We start from the raw sequence: 21,247 nt of genomic DNA, 5'->3' as shown, positions 1-21,247 counted from the left end.
GGTAAGTCTGAGCGCTTCTTTCAAGGAGAGGGTAAAGAGGTGCTATGACATGCCCATGTGATGAATATTCTCTATTGAAATGAAACAACATGGAAGACATTTGCTAATGGCAGTATTTTGCTGGTAGTGTTATAGAGGTGGATAACTGGATATTTTGAGCATGTAACATCCTTGTGTTGTCTATGCTCAAGCAGGCTCAAGAATAAAGCTGATTGCTGAATACTTGCTGTCTATGCTGAAAGAAATGCAAGTCTGTGCTTCCTTATTTTAATTAGTGCAGCTGTATTGGAGTCTATAGCTTTAATGTTAAAACTTTGAGCTTGAAATAGTGGCAGCTCACTAGCTGTTAGACTGGATTTGTTGTGCTGACAGCTAGTAGGATGTGGTAAGCTGCCAAATTTAAACAGCCTTTGTGATAGTTTGGTCTGTAAAATGAGCAAGGTTTCATAATTTTTCTTAACTGAAGGAGAACTTGATGGGCACACTTGTGATTATAATGCAGCATAACTACTTAAAATAATTGCTGCTCCAAACGAACTCTGACACTATTTTAATAGATGTTGATTGTTGCAATATACATGCGAATGTTAAAGCTATAGAAACAAACAATTGGAATAATCTGAATACATTTGGAACATTACTTCTCCAGACCTCTGTCATAAATAGTGTTAGGAGCCGCTTGCTTTGTCTTGCCTGTCTTAGTTTTGCATGTGCTGCATATACTTAATAAAGATGAGTTTGAAGTTAATTTACTCATGACTTGAAGACGGGTGAGCTGGTGAGAATTTCTTTCCTGGCTTTGGGTGCTGGGTTTGGGAGTACCCTTCTGACTAGAATCATGAAAGTGCACATGCTGCATTTATAGTAATGCGTATCCATTTACAGAAGCAGATGAAAGTGAAGGCAAAATGTTAATCTTGTTCTCATTACAGTAATATAGAAGGAGCTGAGTAAGTGGAGCTGTATGGAGAACACCCAGTCTTGATTTAAGTGAAATTTCTGTCCTTCAGTAGCGGTGTTGAATGTAGTTTTAAGGCAGTTCAAGCTGCTTGCCTTTGTCATCGGAAGGAAAAAATCTTCTAGAACAAATTTAATAAATGAAGAATGAAACCTCCCTTCCTTAATCATGGCAATCTGCAAAATCCTCTCTATTGATGCTCAAGTCAAAATTAATTTGTAGAGCAAAATACGGTATGGATCTTTTGTTTGTTTTTGATGAAATTTGCCAGAGGGATTGATCGGATGGAGAGGATTTTTGGCGAGGGGGAGGAGAAAGGTTTGCATAACTTAAGATAGCTCCTGTGTCTGAGTGGGTAACACTTAGGGGCTGAAGCCATGGATGCGTCGTATGGAGATGCTCCTCTCTGGCTCGGCGATGGTTTCGCCCTGCACAAAGCTGGTGATGTAATGCGCTCTGCTGTGAGCCCGGCTCTTCACGTGGCAGCCCGGCTGTCACTGGGCTGCGGGCGGGTAGAGCTGTGCTGCGCTGCTCTGGCACAGCCCAGCCAGCACATAGCCAATTTTGGTCTCACTAGAGCAACTGGGTGTTCTTTCATTGGTTTCTATTGTCTTAAACATGTATTTTTAGCTGTTATGACATGTATGTTAAGAATATGCACACACCTGCTTAGAATAACTAAGCTATCATTTCTGACATAATCCTAGTGCAGATGAGACAGGTAACGTACATCCCTCTTGGCATTTCATGCTAATCTTACCCTCCCTTTTACAGGGAGGGAGGGAGACAGGTTGCTGTTGGCAACCACTTGCTTAGTAGAAGTGAAATACATAAGCTTTAATTCCCCTGCTGACTGTTCCTGAGGTGTGTGGAGGGGTTTTTTGTTTTTGTTTTTTTATAGAATTTGAGCTGAGGCAAGTTCATTTTCAGCCAGCAGCATACACTAATCAGTGTTTTAAATAAAATCTACTCAATAAAAAAGATAAAATAGAAAAGGCGTGTGGGGGAAGCTCGGCTGATTTTTCAGAACTTCATTTGCTCTCCTCTAAATGTTTCTAATGGTTGCACATCAGAAACTAGGGGCTATATAAAGCAAACTGAGGATAATTCTTTTTATCTGTTGCCTGAATCAAAATACACTTGACTGTTTTTATGGTATAGCATGAAGAAGCATCTCCCCCTTTTTCCTCATGCTGATCTTTTGTATGTGTGCTGTAACATAGCATAGAACCTCAAATCCATCCTACATTTCCTGTGCCTTGCTTGTATGAGGATTTGTTCTTTATAGTCACAGAGTAACATGATAGAAACCTGAAGGAACAGATTCTGTGCACAGACTAAGTTCTTTGAATGGCATGCATTTTGTTGCAAACTGCTAGTTTGACCGTAGATGAAATGTAAAATGCCATGCAAAAAAGGAAAGGACGGGGGGAAGGAATATTGAACCAAAACCAATTGTTTAAGTACAAATCTCTCCAAGTATGACTGTAGCTTATTGTACTTTTTTGCAGATGAGGCTAGATAAGGTGAGGAAAGTGTTATGAAAATGTGTGGATAGTAACAACAATAAGGAGAAAAACCAAGCAGTAAATAAAATTCATAAATGAGTCTCAGAGTCTATGCATAGTGGGAAGTCCAAAAGCAATACTTTGGGCTATGAGGGATCTCTTCTGAAGAATATGCAGCCCGTTTTTGGCATTTTTGGTTGATTTCAGGGCTGATGGAAATGTTTCTTCCATAGTTGCTCAGGATAAAACATTGCAGGACAACTCTGTTTTATTGTGCTTATTTTTACTGCCCTTACTGTAGTTTTCATCGATGTTCAGTGCTGAAAGAGGTTTCTCCAGATGGTGGTTTGGAACAAGAGCCAAAGGACATGATCTAAAATGTTATATTCCAGCTGTTGCTGAGCTGAATTTAGAAGCAACTGCCTTTCACTTGGTCTGTGTTTTGAATGGGAAGGGGAGAAGAAAAAAAAACAACAACAAAAAGCATTGCTTGCAGATCTTATTGTTAGTACAAATGCATGTCAAAACAATCTTCAGTAGGAGACAGTGTACCCTTATGTTAGCTCTTACTGTGTAGACCCTTTAGCTGTGAATGTCTGCAGCAACAGTCAACAGGGGAGGTATCTAACTGCAAGGAAAGCAGTCTGCTACTGCTGCATTTGAACACTACTAGAAAAAGGACTGCTACCCCAGCATGGCAGTGGAGTGGAATATTGCAGCACTTTGAGATGAATGAGCAGTTCCCACCAAAACAAACAAACCCCCAACAATGGTGGTAAGACAGCAGGAACAGATTGAACATCCCCAATGGATAGGTAACTTTAAAAGCACAATTCTCCTTGCTTCAGAGTGGGAAAACAGGTCACCTTTTGACTGTGCTTCATCTTAACTGATTGAAAAATGGATGGTTGTACTTCCAGCTCAAACATTTCATAGGATAATTCAGGATGGAAAGGACTTCACTACAAAATATGGATAATAACTCTAAGGTACCTGTTACCCAATTAAAAGCAAAGTATGAGTTCTTAAAGGAGTGATTTAGGATTTGGGCTTTTGTTAACTTTTGTTCCTAAGGCAGCTCTCCAAAATGTTTTGTGGTACGCGCCTGAGGTAGCTAGTTTCCCAGTAGTTGTTTTTAACTGAAGAATAGATCAGTATATAAGCTTCTGAGAAAAGGCTTGTAGCTCAACTTTGTGTTACATATGCGGTCAGTGAATTGATCACTCTTGAGCATTTGCTATCATGATACTAGTAGCTTTTTCTTGTCCGATATCCATTCCATATCTCATGGTTTCTCTCCACCTCCCCCAGAACCAGACATAACTTGCAGTCARGAGTGAGATGCATCTCAGTGGCAGGACAAACTACAGAACAGCTATAAATAGGAAAATAAAATCTATTTTATTTAGTGATAACTGAAAGTGGCAAAAACTGAAAGTGGTGTAAACAGCTAGTAACCTTCTAATAAATCTCATTTTTCTTCCTTTGGGGCAATTTCTAGGCTGTCCACTTCTGTGAAGCCCCAGTTGGCCATGTGGTAACGCTGCTTGCAGACTCGTACTAGTATGGAGTAATTCTTAAGGTTGCATAAGATGGAAGACAGTGGAGGAGGAGAAGGAACATTTCTGTGAGCAGTTGTGATAAACTAAGGATTTAAGATGACATGACATCTTCATAAGCAGGTTTTTGAGCCTAGCTAGAGCTGAAAGAGTCAAAAGTGTACTTTCATTCTGCTCCTGAAATTGCTTAAAATTAAGGACAGGGTTCTTAGCCCCTCATTTAACACTAAAACAGAAATGCTTTGCTTAAACTCATGGATTTGGCTGCTGGAACATCACTGAAATCTTGCTTCCTGGGTTGTATCCTTCTGTATGTTACATACTTGCTCCAGTGCTTCTATTAGTCACCTGCAGGCTTTAGAACCTGGTCTGAGTAAAAGTATGAATGAATAAATGATGAATGTCAAGTTTACTAGTATTGCCGAATGATCTGTATGACAGTACTGTGTCTTTATCAGCAGTTTTGTAAATGAACCAAATGAGGTAGAGTTCCTCTTTTTTTTTTTTTTTTTTTTTTTTTAAAAAAAGTATGGTCTTAAATATGCCATGCCAGCCACTACTAAAAGTTAGTGTCTTTGAGATGAATTACTATCATATCTGTTGAAACTGGTCATCTGCAAGCTGATGAAGCTTCGGGGAGAGAGCAGAATTGCGTTCTTTGCCATTATTTCTATCAATTTTGCTACTTTGTTGAAAAGCGAAAGATGGTGTGAGATTTCTGAGTAGAAATGAATAAAGGCAGTGTCTATAACAGGAAGTGATAGTGCAGTTGATGAATAGACAATTCCTATTGCTCTATGAATCCCCTGCACACTTGAGTATGAAAGTATGATTTTATAGGTAAGCCTACTATAAAATGGAATTTGGTGCTTAAATTCGGAGGTAAAAATCTTAAAAAAAAAAAAAAAAAAAAAAAAAGCTATCAGTAAATTCCATGTATGCATTAACTTTAGCTTATCTTACATTTCCCTTTGACAGGGTTGTATTCTGGTTTTAGTTTTCTGCTTCATGAAAGCTCACAATTTTCTTTCTCATCTATACCTCAGTAGTCTGGTTTTATTTGTAAAGGCAAGAACTTGTGGAGTTCAGCAATCACTTTTCTAAATCTGATTGAAGGAAAGAAAGAATCAAATGGTTTTATTGACCTAATCTATTTTTTTGGCTGGTTCTGTGCTGTACAGAAATTGACCCACTGTTGTCTTCTAAAAACCTTCTCTCCATGGCAAAATGGAAGAATGGGAACCTGCTTTGTGCGCTCTCTTTCTGGACACTTGAGGGGAAATAAAACAAAACAAAAAAACAAAACAAAAAAGGGGGGGAGGCAGTGTATGGATAACCTTGCAGCTGAGGTTTATTGTATGCATTTGTTAACTGGTAAGCAAAGTTGAATAAACTTGCAGGTTTCCAGGATTTAAGATCAATGTCATCATCTTGTGATATGGGGGAGAAAGAAGAGCAAATAATGAAACCTGAATTAATCAGTCTAACGCATTAATTTTATTACACTTACTGTATCTTTATTCCTTCTTTTGTTTTTTACCTTTTTGCTTAACTAGTTTAGCTAACATGACTACAGTTGGGGGAGGAATAGCTCAGGTTTCAGAAGCTTATAGTTGATATTCATGTTGTGAAATAGAGGAAATATTAAGGATAGCAACATCTTATATTCTTTTTGCTTAGATGTTGGCTGGCTACAGCCTTGAGCTTTTCTAATCCAAAGAGAAACTTACTTAATGCACAAGGAAGTTTAACCGATCCTGGTGAATGCAAGAAGTTGTGAAAAATGATTTACAGTTTCTGCTGCCTTACCTAGATGCAAGTTGCTGTTTGTGCAGTGTCCTCCTGCCTCCCCCCTTGTTTGATGCTCAGTAATATTGTTTATCCTTTGTGTGCTATGTGGGCATTGGTGTGCACATATATGAATATTTGGCAATAATCATGTGCTTCTGTGAACAAAAACCAAAACTGTTGTTTTATCCCAGGGTTCTTTTTCTAGCAAATATTTCTCTCAGATTATGACTAACTTAAATCAGTCCAGTCATTACTTAACTTCTTGATTACTTGAACTGTGGTATTAATATAGCAGTTCTGAATGCCCACCATGTCAGCTTTTGTGTTTTTGGGTGGGTTGTTTTTGTTTTTTTTCTTTAGTTCTTCAATTAGCTCATGTATTTTTGAACAGAAGCCTATCAGAACAGATCTGGTAGTTGAGAAAAGACCTCTTGCCAAGAGTGTGCTATGTTGGGGAATAACTCACAAAGAGGTTTCCCTGGTTCAGGGTGGGGTTTCTGTCAAGAAGGAGGTGGGAAGGAGAAGGCTGGTGCTGGAGGTAGCAGTCTGGCAGCTAAGGCACTTGCTGTCAGTGGCACGTTGAGACTTCAGGAGTGCCACAAGCATCACCGTATCCTGGGATGAGTCTGACTTTTTTCATGCGCAGCTGTGAAAGGGTCTTGGTTTTTATGTTGGAATGTGAAAAGCAGTTGAGTTGTTAAAGGTGCGAGTTTTCACAATGAGAACATCCTCTGCTTGTTTTTTTTCATTTGTCTTTTCAGGAAGCTTTTTCTAGCCACGTTTCAAAAAAGCCCCAAGTCAGTTGTGTGACAGCAGTGGATGAAGGCTACTTCAATCTCTTCCTGAGCAGAAGCTCTTAGCCTCAACTTCCTGTTCTTTTCACTGTCTTAAAAAGAGAAATCTTACAAAAACTGGGTTATGTCCTTGTCTGGAGAGTTTGTGCAGTTTATATATTTGTTTCCATGGCTGAACAATGCATATCACTGAAGATAACATGAAAGTGTCTTTTGCACTTTGAAGGTCTTTTTGTGTTCCTGGGGCAGCAATGTCCCTTGGGGGGAGCTGGTTGCAGGTTATTTTGTATCCCAGTTCTATAATCAAGTTGTTAGCTTTAAAGATATGTTTAAGATAAAATTATCTGCTGCTTTAAATTGTATGGCTGAATAGCTACTGAATATTGCAGTGCAAGAAGATTAACACAGTTACTTTGTTTTCTGTATCTAAAGGAGATCTCAGTCTTGGGCGTTTGTGCATTTGTCTCAGACTTGTGAACTATTGCACCGGCTGCCAAGTTTTTTGTTAGTGCTCTTGTGGTGTCTGGCTCACAGCAGTTCAGGGCCCGTAGAAAGTTGCAGCAAGTTGGTTTGCAAAGGAACAGCCGAGTTATAGGAATATGGTGATTTCCAGGCAAAGGGTGGCTGCTTTTGCTGGGTTACCCTGCTATCTGCAGGGCAGGGGGCTGTGCAGCTCTGCAGCCAGCCCTTTGCCAGGTGATTCAACACTGCTTGCAGCCTATGCGAGGGGAAGCTCTGGTGGTCTGCTGGGTGAAGAGGTCTCTGATACCTCCCAGGAGAGATGGGAATACTGTCTTTTTCGTGGGTCTTTCAGCTTGGCTAAATTAATACATTGCAGTAAAATATTAGTTTCATGCAGCATGAGATAAAGGGTCAGTACAGACAATTTGATTTGTTAAATTTGGCTGGCTGGTGATATCTTCCAGCTCTGAAGTTGGGGGGGAAGGAGGAGGTGGTGTGTTTGCTGGAATAAATTCTCATTTGCTAATACGTACAGTTGTACAAAAAGTTTAGGTAACTTTCTTTTGCTGTTTACATGTTTTATAGGTGTCGAGCTGTGTGAAACATTTCAATAACTGCCCTGTAATAACAGACTAGGTGCTTTAGCAGAAGTCTTGTGTTAGTATAACTTGGGACTGTGATTCTGAAAACTTTAATGAAAAAAAATTCTCTTAAATTGAGATGGACTATTTGGAGTATTGTGTGATGTAGCCTGTTAATATTGAATGCTAATTTGAGTAATTTGAGGTAACTTCTCCTTGCCTCTGAACTGTTGGTTAGAAAAAGCATATCCATGTGTGCCATATGAGAGAACAGAAGGGCATTTACTACCTGTCAAAAAATGTGAAACTAAGTTGCCTATTCATTTAATAGGTGTTGAAAATATCAAGGGTGGTTTTCTTGCTTGTTTGGAAACTAAAATTGTCTTTAAAAGATACTATGATAGGGTTTGACTAAATCAGTTGCATATATAATTTTAAAAATAATCATTAATAGTCACACTTGTTAGATAAAAATGCCTTATTGGGTTTACAGAATACTGAAAAAAAGGGTATAATGCTTTTAACAGCGACTGGAAATGAAACACWTTTGCATCTCTGGATTTGTCAAGATGCATTGTGTAGCATTCTTCCGTTAACCGCCCTGCGCGCTGGGAGCAGGTCGTGCCAACGGCACCTTTGTTTGCTTGGCCTCCGAGAGGTGCGCGGGGGCTGCCGGCACTGCAGCGAAGTGGCGCGGCAGCGCCTGCGGCCCGGCCTGCTGGCAAGGATGACATCACCGCCACCACCGTGTGAGCAAGCAGCAAGCGGCTGCCGTGGAGGCTGCAGAGCTGTGTGCACCGGGATCGCTGCAGACGTGCGGGGCCTTTCCCCGGAGAGCAGTAAATGCCCCTCTTCTTCTATTCCCCTCCCCCCCCCCCAATAAAATCTTCATAATCACTAATGCTTTGTGGGGCTGAGGCTTAAAAAGGGGGCAGACACCACCCCAAGCCCTTAAAGTCTGCTTGTATTGCTGGGTTTTGCTGTTGCTCTGTATTGGAGATAAAAAATACAATATTCTTGTGCCTTTTCTTCACCCTGTTTTTTCCCCAGCATTCTTCTGTCAAGCGTAATCCCCACAGTCTTCTCACTTAAGCTCTAACGCCACAGAACTGGAATAAAAATAGGCTGTTTAGAGCAGCAGGAATATACTAATCCAAGACCGTGAGCCTTAAGGATATGCAGATCTAGAACATGAGCCAGGCACTAACGTTTTTACTAGAGTGTTTACCCTGAGCAGCCCCTTAAATAGTCAAAGAAATTGTAGCTAAATGTTTCTTGCTTCTTACATGCCACAGGCAAAGTAAAACGCACAGCTACCACGCCTGGTCCAAGCTGAAGTAGTTTAAGGGCTCAGAAGCCTTAAGCAAGTTGTGGTAACATCAGCATCTTGGGTAATTCTCAGATAGGCAGCAAAGTACAGCACTGGTTTCTGCATGCTTTTTAACTGAGGAGAAGGTGTTTTCTACCTCTTAATTTACTGTAAAGAAAAGAAATTATCATGGTTGATATGAAAGCTGGGCATGCTAAATTGGCATTAAGCTTATGGCGGGTAGCTCAAGGCACATTACAAAAAATTCTTTTCTCTGGAAATGTGCTTTGTATGCCTTAACAGTCAACTGAAGCCCAAATATTTCAAGGTGGWAAAAGGTATTTTCTGTCATTTTAGGTAAGTTATTTAAGCTCAAGGTTTCCTTAAACTGTTGCTTAAAGCTTTAGTCCCTGCTAAATGAAAACTTAGGAAGAAGGCTGTAGACTGTTTCAGCAAAAGTTGATAACCCATAACCAATACTCCAGAGCAAGGAATAATGTAAGAGGGGCACACCATTGTGTGCTGGACTCCTAGTGGTCTGGGGCAGTGTAAAACAAGTACATGTGTCCCTCTACTACTTTGTTGGTCTGTAGGTGCTGTGTAGTTGCAAAATACTGTCTGTAATGTAGAAATACTCCATGCAGCATGGTTACCCAAGGAACCATTGTTGGCCTCTTCYGGTCTTTCTGAGAACATGCGTTGATTTTGATTTTATTTTATGGTGTTCCTGGAAAACCAAGCAGAGACAGCCCATGGGTGAAGGAGGATTGGTTTGGTTTGTAGTCTTTGGAGGCTGAGACAATAGCACAGTTGCATAGTTGAGTTACAGTGAACTGGAGGGCCCCTGCCTTGGCCTGTATGTACAGCATCCTGACAGATGTTCGCCTACTGCATTTTTAAAAATCTGCAGTGGTGGATACCGCATGGCCTGCCAAAGGCAGTCTGGTCCCCTGCTTCACTGTTCTTTCCTTTACAAAACTTTTCCTAACATCTAAGTTAAACCTCTTGTTGTAACTCTAGCTAGTTTACTTTTGTCACCGCTAAGCTCTCTTTATGTATTCTGAGGACTGTTGCTATGCCTCCCCTCAATTCTTCAGACTAAACAGTGTCAGTTGGTTTAGTCCCTTCTCATAGCTCATGACATGCGAATATCTGGCCATCTTTCGCCTTAGGTACTCTGAGTGTGTCCTGGGTCTGTTTTGAAAGGCAGCGCCCATAACTAAATACCATATCAGCACAAAAGCCTTAGTATTGCTGTCTGGAATAGAAAACCTGTCATATGTTTTACATATGATACTTGTACRTCCAAATCTTGTTTCCTGATGGCACCGATATGATACCTTCGGGTCTTTGGTCAGAAGTACACAGCTGTTTTGTTAAGGGTCAGAACCTGAAACTAAGGGATATGAAATATTAGGGTATCTCCAAGGAGGAAGAGAAGTGCTAGCCACACTGCTGGGGGTCGCTGATGGTTTTGACTGTTATCTGTAAAGGGGCTGTGGCCTCCTTGTACTCAAGAATAGTACATTTTAGAGAAAGACTGCTACATGCATGGATGAGCTTGCTCTTGTAAGAATTCCCTGAAATTATGAATAATTAGGAAGGCTATTTTACCTCTCAAATGAGCTATTGCTTTAAAGAATAAAACTACTGTGTTGTAACAGATTTTTTGGGGGTGGTGAGGTTTTTTTTGTTTTGATTTTTTGTTTTTAAACAAAGCAACTGGCATTTTTGGACTTCAACTGTGATAAACGTATAGGTGCTTCCCACACCCCCCCAGAAGAGTAGGGCATTAATCAAAAGAGATTGGGAAAGGTCATAGGTGCAGTTAGTTGAAGTGTGGGCACAAAACCACCTCCTTGTTGTGAGATGAACAAGACTGGCCAAGAAGGGGTCAATTCTATATTGTACAGGTCAGTATGGAATTTAAGGTCCTGAATTTAATGCTTCCTAAATGTTCTTCATTAAAGAAGGGAGAAGAAAGGAGGGTAGAATCTGGCCACAGACAGGTACTAGATCCAAAAGAAGGCAGCCAAAGCTGACATTGTACTGCTCTACGACATTGACAGTAATCACCAACCCTAGGGACCATTTCAAACTCCATGTGTGTTTGCAGAGTTAACATAAAGGAATATGCTCACTATTACAAAATGCTGCTCCTGTCAGGCAGCAGAAAAGATGCGGTTAAGAGCTTTATGTCTGTAAGCATTCTACTTATGGAAGAGATGTAAGGACCATTGTATTTACACAGTGTTCAGTTTTTTTTTAGTGATGGAAACTGGCTGGTAGTGGCTGTGAAGGTACCAACCGTTATTAGCTTGATACTAGTCCTCTCAGCTGGAAGAGGATGTGAAAGCTGGATTTGGAATGCCTTAGAGTAACTGCATTGAACTGGTAGTTTTTAGTGAAGAAAAACGCTAATTCCAGTGTCCTGCTTTACTCCACTGAGGCTTGCTAACAGACCATGCTACTTGTGTTAAGCTTTTTGATATGTTTATTAATGTATTTTAAAAGCTTACAGTATTTTTTGCATTCTTTTACTTTAAAGTTATCTTAATTCTTGTAATCACAGCATTCAGATTGTATTCCAAAGGTAAATGTTATCCTGTGTGTTCATTAAATAATGTAGAAGCTGAGCTTTTCTGAATTTCTGACTAATTACCTTGTCTTGTATATATTTCAGGGTTTCGCAAAAATGATGAAATGAAGGCTATGGAAGTATTGCCAATTTTAAAGGAAAAAGTTGCATACCTTTCAGGTAAAGTTATTTCCTTATGTTACAATGCATAACTGTGCAATTAGTTACAGACATAATGATATTTTAAATACACAAAAACATTAAAAAAATAGGGAAGCAACTTGAGACAGTTGAGTATCCCAAACAAACAGGTTTCCCCGTATTAAGCAAAACATGAGCATTGTATAAGGATCTGTAATAATGAAAGTATATGTTGTGTTGAATGTGGAATATATTGCTAGTTCCTCTTCCCCCTCCACACACTGCAGATCCAATATCATTATTTGGAAAAGCCGCCTTTACCGTAGTCGCATTCCTCATCTTATTTCTTCATCTCTTGGAGAGTTTGTTTAGATGGACCAGTACCGAAGCCACATCTCTGAGATGAGAGAAATATCTCTGTTGCAGAGATGACATTTGAGTGCATATCCTTTAAGGCATACTTAATATCTTCATGGTGAAATGAGTTAGCATCTAATTTTAGCTGTCTCCAGCATACACCTTGCAGTTGGCTGTTGCTTAACAAGGAATAACAGAAAGGATTTAGAAGTGGGGTTCAGATTAATGAATATCATATTCTATAACTTGATAAGTAACTTTACTCAAAGGAGTGATGGCTGTATAAGGTGCTTATTCATGTGAACTGGGTTTTGGGTGTGACACTGAAGTACATACTTTGATATCTGTTGGGATTAATCAACATCAGTCTCTCTGGTGTCATCTCTCGGTGACAAATGATTTAGAGGACAGTTTCATACTTGAAAGGTTTTTGTTTTGTTTTTTTTTGTTAGGTTAATAAATTGTCAAGAACTCCAGAAATAAAGCTCATTATCTGTAAATATAAAAATTGCAAAATGATCCCTGAAAYTGTACTCTTTAAAGATTTGCTGTGCATGGATGCTAGAGTATGTAGTTCACAGTACTTCATCCTGTCCACTCTGCTGAGTGGAGTAAAGCAAAAAGATGGTTTTGTAAAAGGTCTTGGCAACTCTAATGACTGACATAACAGACTGCCCACAGGCAATTTCCCTGGTGGTGTGTAAACTTTGTTTCTTCTGCTTACAAACTAATGCTGGTGAAGGCTTGCTCAAAACTGTAGTTTGAGAGTGAAGAGAAGGGAAAAGAGACTTAAACACAATATTCCAGTCCCTCATTACTGTTCTGCTTCAGGCCTTGCTTTATGGCACTTTATGAAAATATAGTTATGTTTCTATTCCAAGACTTCTGAATTTCCAGATAGACCTAAAGTTTTTTTTGGAGGAGTTTGAAAGATGGTGGGTAGTTCTCTAATGTTAATTTATAACCAGGTGATATTCTCTAAAGGGAGTAATTCAGTGCAAGTAAAGCAGGCCCTCTCAAAATGAAAGCTGAAGATGAATTTAAATGAAGATGATGGATTGTGAAACRGAGCAGAAGAGGTGCAGGCAGGAAGAAATGGCTGTCACCTTGCCTATGTGAAGGTAGTAACTTCTGAAAGAAGTGAGCAAGCAGCTGTGGGCAGCATGACTGGCTGGAGCTGATCTGTCAAAATATGTAGTTTCATGCTTTCAATGCAAGTGAGGGTCAAATGAAAGGATATACATTAGCAATGTGAGCGATTTAAAAAAAAAAAAAAAACAAGAAAAAAAAATTACCGCTAGGACTTGAAATCACTATGGAATTAGAGCTGGTAAGCCTTATCTGGGAAGACAAAAGTAAGGAAAACTATTAGATTATTGACTTATTGCACAAAAGATTTCAGAGGTTTTCAATGTACCTCATTTACTTTCTTCAAAAGTACAACTTGTGCTCAACTATTTTGTGTTCATATTTCTAAGTACAATAACTGTCAAAGTCTGTAGGACATGTTTACTGGGGGAAAAAAACTATTTTTACTAAAAATGCTAGAGCCCTATTAAACCTATGACATTCACAGATATCACTATAATTTTGGTATTTTTATTCTCCCTCATTTGTACTGGAGTTCTGGTAGGGTTGTTGCATGTTCACTGATGATTAAGTACCTCTTAAGTAGAATTCAAGTAAGATAATCAACTGCACAGAAAAAGGTTCTGTTTTATAGAGCAGGAAATACAAATAACAATGAAAAAGTTCATGGAGTGTTTGAGATGCTTGGTATCCTTGATCCTTGTCTTTCTCTGCTGAGACCTTCCTTCTTAAAGTTAAATGAATAAGTACAAACTGTGTAGCAGTATATTCATCCTTGTATTCTTAGAATACTAGGTACACTGATTTTTACTCAATACTAGCTTTCTTGAGGATTTCTTGAGACCAGCTTGTTGTGAGAAGAGAGGTTTGGATGGGAGGTCCTCACTGATGGAGCTGCTGGAAGTTGAGACTCCAGGCTTCACCAGGTGCTTGGGATCCCACTGCAGCCTTTCTGCCTGCAGACTGCTTCTGATTCCTGCACCAGACCTAGGCCACCATAGGTATCTCCTAAGCYGTTCCTGAGGTGGTGTTTTGATCCAATCAGAATTTTATTGTTTTTATTGAGTCAAAACTCAATATAGCAGATAAAAGCAATATCTCAGTGGAAGGTTATTTCAGCGGTACTGTGTGTGGTAAACTGTATTTATGAAAGTTTTTCCCTTTCCCCTCCAATAGGCCCCTGTGCCTCTTTAATCTGTGTTAGCCTGAGTTAGACTCTAACTCCATATAACTTTGTTTCAGTCTTTTTTTTTTAATATATATTCTTTTCATTTGTGTCCAGGTATAGATATGTTTTAACATACATACACAACATAATTTCTTTGCACGGTCTGAGCATTTCATCACTTTTGAAAAGGCTTATTTCAGCAATTGTTTCTTCTCGGTTACTAATCACAGTAGGTCCAAAGTGATTCACTTTTTTTCTTCTCCATCATCAAATTCTAATATAGCCCTTTTCACTGAGCTGTTAATGATATGTTTTCATAAACAGAGAGTGGATTTTTCATAATCTAGTAAATCTCAAGATGTACTTACTTGGAAGCAAATTCTGCCACCTTGCCTCTGCTATCCATGACACAGGCCAGGGTGGTTAAAAAAAGTAAGGCGAATTTCCAACTGCAGGTTGTACAACAAGCAATGTGCAAATGATGACTATAGTCCGGATAAGTCATCTGGACTTGTTAAAATCTGTGTCATCTTTGCATGTCTTAAAATATGTTTGAGCAGCACAGTTACTTTTTTCTTTAACAGTTAGTATGAATTAACAACCAGTGAGATGACAGCTGGAGTGACAAAGAGAGATGTGATCTCTGAGAATTCAAATCTGAAAAAGGCCTTAGAGCAGGTATTTTTTTGCAAGGACAGGAAGCAATGAAGTGCAGAAGAACAAATACTTCTGTGAAATATTGTGAAGTACACTCTGCTGTACATAGGTTGATAATCTCAGAGCCACAAAGCTCACCAGACTAGCCTGAATTCTGCTACTTGTATATATTAATTCTGAAGCAAACTCTGTATCAGAAATACACTTGTCCTTTATGAAACCAGTTTGACAGACTGAACCACTTTTATCTCTTATCAAAGCAACAAAATAACTGGTTTATTTTGCTATCACAGCAAGCTATAGAATGCAGATACTTGGATGCAGCTTCCCTCAGAATCCGGGGGTGGGGGGGGCAGTTCTAGTATTGCCAATGGACTGGTTCTCCAAGAAAATAAAAATAAAAAAGCTTCCTTGATCTGATTTTTTTTTTTTCTGCTAACTGGGAAGTAATCTGCCTGAATATTGAGTGTCTCATCATCTGAAATAGAAGAAGCCTTCTATAATTGTTACTAAGAAGTGCAAATGGAGTCTGGGGTACAAATTTTTGTTTTGTTTAAACTGAAGCCTGTTGAAGTGGGGATGCTCTTCTTCTATCTACAGAGTTTGAGGCTAGTATTTACGCGAGTGGAATATTTCCTACAAGGTGCAATTATGTTGGTTTTTTATGAGAAACAGCACTTGATATCTTGTTCTGCCTTTCAAACATACCACAAAAAGCCCACTGCTTTAACAAAGTACTTTGAGACTGTGTAAAAAGGCATTTCCTGAAAAATCATACTATACGATGTGTGTGCTTTTGGTGCCATTTGGAGACTGCTGGCAAGGCTGCTGGCAAGGCTGCCATTAGTGATGTGCACTAGACAGAAGTGATTCACGGTGGCTGACTCGTGAGTTGATCAGCTACTCATATGACACATCTTGGTGTAAACAACGAGAGAATCTATGTTAGTACTGTGGGGGCTCTATATAAAAGAAAAGGGGGGAAAATGGAATTCACATTGAAGAAAGTAGCTTAATATGTTTTTGTTAAAGCAAGACAAGGGTTTGAGTTGAATGAAGACTACTGTGAGACAGCAAGTTCCCACTTGAAGCCTCATAGGTGGGAATCTGCTGTTCCTGTTTGTGTATGACACGGGAGCATCAAGAACAAAGGAAATGAGTTAGTTATTGGAAAAGGCCTAAATTTTGGCTTTCTAAGCATAAGGTCTAAAAAAGCTTTTGGTATCACTGCTGCAAAAAAAATCAATTGATCTCTGAAGTCTTAAGACTTCTTTGCTTTATATTTGCAATCTTGATATCTAGTCCAAGACTGGAAAATGGAATCTTTTTCACTAATATCAAGGCTGTATTAATTTCTTCATTATGCATTTAGACCTGAAATTAGCATGACAAATTTTGTTTCCCACATGAAAATTTCAGGACATGTGTTAACAGAAATTTAAGCAGCTTGCTTTAAAAATGGACTTTTTGTGATGTGTGTGAAGGTGGGAGCCAGTTGAGGTGGCATCAAAAGTGATATAAATAATAATCCCTGGTTTGCTTTCCTCTGCCTCATTGGGGAATCACATGATACAGTAGTTAATCTGTGGGCAAGTCCAGGGGACTGATCTGTGAGAAGACTGCAGGTAACAAGGCACTTGTTTAAAACACTTGGAAAATGTTAAGATGACTCAGTGTATGCTCTTCACTGCTAGCTGCTTCTTTTGGAGGAAGAATTTCCACCTTGAGCAATTAAACACTTTGTTTATGGGGTGAGAATTAGTAGTGTTCCCTTGTTTAAAGCTAAATTGTTAAAATCCACGACTGGTGGACTGCAGTGCACTGAGGAGAGCATTAAAGGCTGCAGCAGACTTTAAAGCCTCAGTTAAGTTGGGTAGCTTTGAAGTCAACTGATCATCTGGAGCTGAGTGGAAGCCAGAGCTGTTGGACTCCCAGTCTTGTCACTTATACTGCCTTGCACTTGTGACTTCTGTCCTTTTCTTATCCTGTCAGTTAGAGGGTAAAAATCCTCGCATTTCTTTGCTTGGCATGTGTGTCAGGCGGGTCGAGAATGCTTCTTTCAGCTTAGCTGTTCAGCTCTGCGTTATTCTACAGTTGCATCCCCAATAAGGACCAGACTTACCTCTCCATTAGAATAAGAGAACTTAGTTGTTTTTACTCTCTTGTCCCATTGAAGAGGATCATGGAAAATAAGAAATGAACTTTTTCTGTTTAGGTTTCTGGCCTTGACAGGAATCTGAAGCTGCTTTTGCTTTCTGAGGTCATTTGGCCCCTGCTAACRTGGCTTTACAATGAGAAACTGATTTACAATGAGGTATAATTCAGAAAGCAGAATAGCGCTTCTCTGGGTTTCCATGGGATAGGGGAGAAAACAGTCTACACATCTGTGCTGGAAGATATATTTGTGAAATTTAGCTTGCAGGAGTTTGTGCCAAATCTTAAAGCTATTATACAAGTGTTGATTAAGACAGCCTACTGATCTGAATATAATAGGAAGCTCCCACAGTAACATTTTGCTGTCGCTAGCAAGTGATTTGGTATAGAATTGCATTTTAATTCTCAACTACATCTACGTCTCAAGTTTTGTGCAATTTAACAAATAAATACATTTAAGCAGAATGRCTCAAAATCACATCTACCATCTTACATATTGAATGGATTCAGACTTCCCTTGTTTTCCATTGCTGATAAAGTTAGAAGCTATAAAATGATAATCTGGAGTCCTCATATCAAATCAGGTTAAAAATGTAAACTAAAGTCTTTGACAGTGCCCACTTACTCGTCTAATACATCCATTGGGTGTAAAATACTATACACCTTTACTAGTAGCTAGTAACAGCTAGTAGTAGCTAGCTAATTACTAGCTAGTAATTAAGCTAATGCTCAGAGTACCCTCTAAATACTTGCCTACAAAGTAGCATAACTCTGTGATTAAATCTAATCTGTACAATTGTTGATTCAAAAATTAAGTACATGAGGAAGCACCATTACTAGAGATAAGTCACACTGCTGGTCAAACTTGAATGTTTAAAAGTGTAATGCTATAGTTATTCTTTATTTCAAATTTTTTGACAGATACTTTCTCATTGTAGGAATTGTGACCGCTTGCTGATTGATACTTCTGAAATTCAATTTTAAGCTGGTCTCTAAATGACAGTGTTGGTGTTTAACTTGAACAACAGCATAGGACGTGGTTTTCCAAAAGCATTCTGAACACTAGTTTTGCAAACTAGAGCTGTGTTATGCTGTGGCTTTTTAACATGTTTAATTTTTCAGGTGGCAGAGATAAGCGTGGAGGTCCTATTCTAACGTTTCCAGCTCGTAGTAATCATGATAGAATACGGCAAGACGACCTTAGGAGACTTATTTCATACCTAGCTTGTATTCCTAGGTAAGTGATGGTCACTTGATAAGCTCTAAAGCTATACAGTAAATTAAGTGGAGTGTGTTGCAGTACACCCACAAGCTAGAGCATTGAGTGGGTTAAGAAAATAAGCAAATTCATGCCAAGTTCTGTGAGTTACTGTTTTTAAGCTGCTTTTTGGAAAAGACCTAAATAATCGCTCTGCCCTGTAGAAGGGAGACTGTTGGCAGACTGGTTGGTGTGCTTTAGCTAGAGGTGGATTATGTCCTGGGAACAGCACTGCTATGTCACATTGCTCTCACTGTGTTGAAGGTTGCAAACACAACTCAAAGGCTCTCAGTACATCAATAATTAGAAAGATCGTGGTCATCATTCGCAGTATTCCTTGGGTGGATTGAGGTCAGCACAACACTCCTAACTGTTATTCGTGTCAGATGAGCTATCATGTCCTGGTAGAGCACAGGAATAACCAGGAGAAATATAAATAAAATTGCTTGTACAGCTCTCAAACCTGTAGAGAGAGCTGTGATATTGTTGTATTATCAACAAATTAAACTATGAATCAGTGTTCTATTTCAACAAATCAACAAAAATCAAATCTAGTGTGTGTGTGTGTGTGTATGTATGTATATTTATAAAGTTTGTTCCCATTGAACTTTGTTACTCATACTGACTTAACTGGGGGCAAAAAATGATTGTAAGTCCCTGATTTTAGGTCTGTCTCTGTGCCCACATCTGGTGCAGACTGGAGCAGTTCTTATTATGCTTGAGTATGTGTGCCTAGGACTCAAGAGGCAGTCATCATTATAGCTGGAAAATCCTTTGGACAGCATCCCTGGATGCAGTGTCTTCCATATTTCTATAATGTATTAATTTTTAGGCACTCTTCTTTGTGTCTGATGTGCTCAGATGTCTTTTCAGATTGACAAAAGTGCTTTCACAAAAATAACTTCATGACATGTAGTTGAGAGTGTGTATGACCTCTCTTAGCAGCAAGTTTTGGTAATTATTCTAGTCTTTATTTCACCTTTAAGTGTAAGAGTGCTTTGTATTATTTTTTTCAGTTAACCTGTGGGGGGKTTTTTTGGGGGGGGGAGGAGTTAGGCAAGGGAGGAGGGGACCAAATCTTGAGATTTTATCCCTGAAATCATTTGACTTCACATTTGAACCTTTGAGATGTATCCTAGTTCTCTGAAGCATCAAGTTACTAGAGAAGTTGTTAATAGATAAACCATGCACATCAAAATATGCCCAAGAGTGTTTTATAGAGATGTCTGGCAAAATACAGTGGTTTTGTGGCAAAAGGTGTGTGTTAGTTTAACACTGATAGATTTAAAATAAAAACAAGTTGGTGCAGGTTTGCATAAAATCTCTGCAAGCATGGTGAAATTTTGAGAACAAAGAGAGCTTTATTGAAGGCTAGACTTCTTGGACATATTTTCTTATAAGTCATGTTTTAGAAACTGGTCTTAGCAACTTTGCTTAATTAAGAAGTCCCATTTGGTACAAGTAGCCCCAAACAGCTGGTCTGTCAATAGCTTTTGCATACTGCTATTCCACACAGCTGACAATTCAGAGGTATCAGTTCTTTGTCAAGATATCAAAACACTTAAGGTAGATCCAGTCTCACAATTTTACTAAATTAAAAATTTATCTGATTAAAAAATATAGCTAAGTTTTAAGTCATGAACATTGACTGGACAAGACACTAGTGTAGTTCAGGTTTGCCTGACATGCAATCTTGGCTGACCAAAGCTTCCTGGAATAATTTTTTGTGATCTTTAGCCAAAAGGGGTTCATCTTTTGTCAGATGATGGGACCATGTGGCAAGAGGAGACACATGCATTGTATCACCTGATGAAGGGTGTTTTGTCCATCCCAGGAGATGACTAGATGTATGCCTCAGTTGAATTAGTGTCAAGCACTCCTCCTCACTTAACATCCAGATTGTGTGCTGGGTTACGGACAGGCAGTGAGCAGCACTTGTGCAATAACACCATGTTGTAAAGACTCCTGAAAGTCATGTAGCCTTTCAATAATTGATGCGTCTTACCTTTAAAACAATAGTTGTTCTTGTCCTCTCTTGGGAGGCTGTTAGAAAACTCCTTTGCCGTTGTCAGAAACATTGTGAGTTGTAGCCTACGTGTATTCTGAACTAGTCAATCTTAATATATTTTTCTGTTACCATTGCCCTGCAGTTTAAATGCACTTTAATGCTTTTTAGGTAGAGTGATATTTCCTTTGTGGCATTCCTGTGGGCAGGTTGGACAGACCAACTTTTATCTTTATAAACTCCTTTTTTTAAACTGCTTTTTTTTTAAAAAAAAAAAAACAACAACTCTTAAAAACTCTTCTAAGAAAACTGCATTCCCATTCCTTCTGGGAGCCTCCTGCTTCAGTTACAATTCATCTTTCTATTATGAGGCAATATGACTGTTTGAAGTATGCCAGTGAAGCTTCCCTACTTTCTGGACACTCTAAAAACCTCACCACATAAACTCCAGAATTGCATTTACCTTAGTCACATCCCTGAAAGTGACTCATGTACCCAAACGAGACATTTGGTCCCTTTTGATAGTCCATTATATATGACTTGTTGGTTTTGAAATATTTTCCCTTTCCATGTCAGCAAAGTCATGTAGTAATTTTTCTTTTTAAACCAGCAGTGAGCGTTAGGTATGCAAAAGGTATTGATGAAAGAAAAAAAAAGAAAGAAATCTGCCACACTTAGAAGTATTACCAGGAATAAGTAGTATAAGGGCTGTCTTCTTCTGGACAACAGAATTGAATTCAAATTTTGTAGAAACAGGTTAATGTGGTTTTCTTCAGCAGTCATAAAACACTTATCTATTATCCATTAACTATCCACAAATTGAGCTCATTATTGAAGTAATTGTTGATACAGGTTTTTTTCCCTCTGTGGACTCACAC

The 21,247-nt window shown here is 39.0% G+C and overlaps 1 protein-coding gene across 6 annotated transcripts in view; it reads left to right on the top strand.

The window, feature by feature from the left end:
- The window catches only part of TRIO (trio Rho guanine nucleotide exchange factor), a 254,157-nt gene that overhangs the window by 58,798 nt on the left and 174,112 nt on the right, over positions 1-21,247 (top strand). For 5 of the 6 annotated variants that reach the window (XM_026077921.1, XM_026077924.1, XM_026077928.1 and 2 more), the window contains exons 2-3: positions 11,646-11,720; positions 18,229-18,343. In XM_026077921.1, the coding sequence (XP_025933706.1) occupies positions 11,646-11,720; positions 18,229-18,343 (190 nt within the window). Of the gene's footprint in view, positions 1-11,645; positions 11,721-18,228; positions 18,344-21,247 lie in introns of those variants that run through there. The other variant, XM_026077922.1, reaches the window with a different exon arrangement.

The sequence above is a fragment of the Apteryx rowi genome, unplaced genomic scaffold (assembly GCF_003343035.1).
Source record: "Apteryx rowi isolate R43461 unplaced genomic scaffold, aptRow1 scaffold_469, whole genome shotgun sequence".
In the NCBI taxonomy this organism is placed as follows: Eukaryota; Metazoa; Chordata; class Aves; order Apterygiformes; family Apterygidae; genus Apteryx; species Apteryx rowi.
Note: the sequence above shows the minus strand (reverse complement) of the source record. Positions and strands in the feature narration are given on the sequence as shown.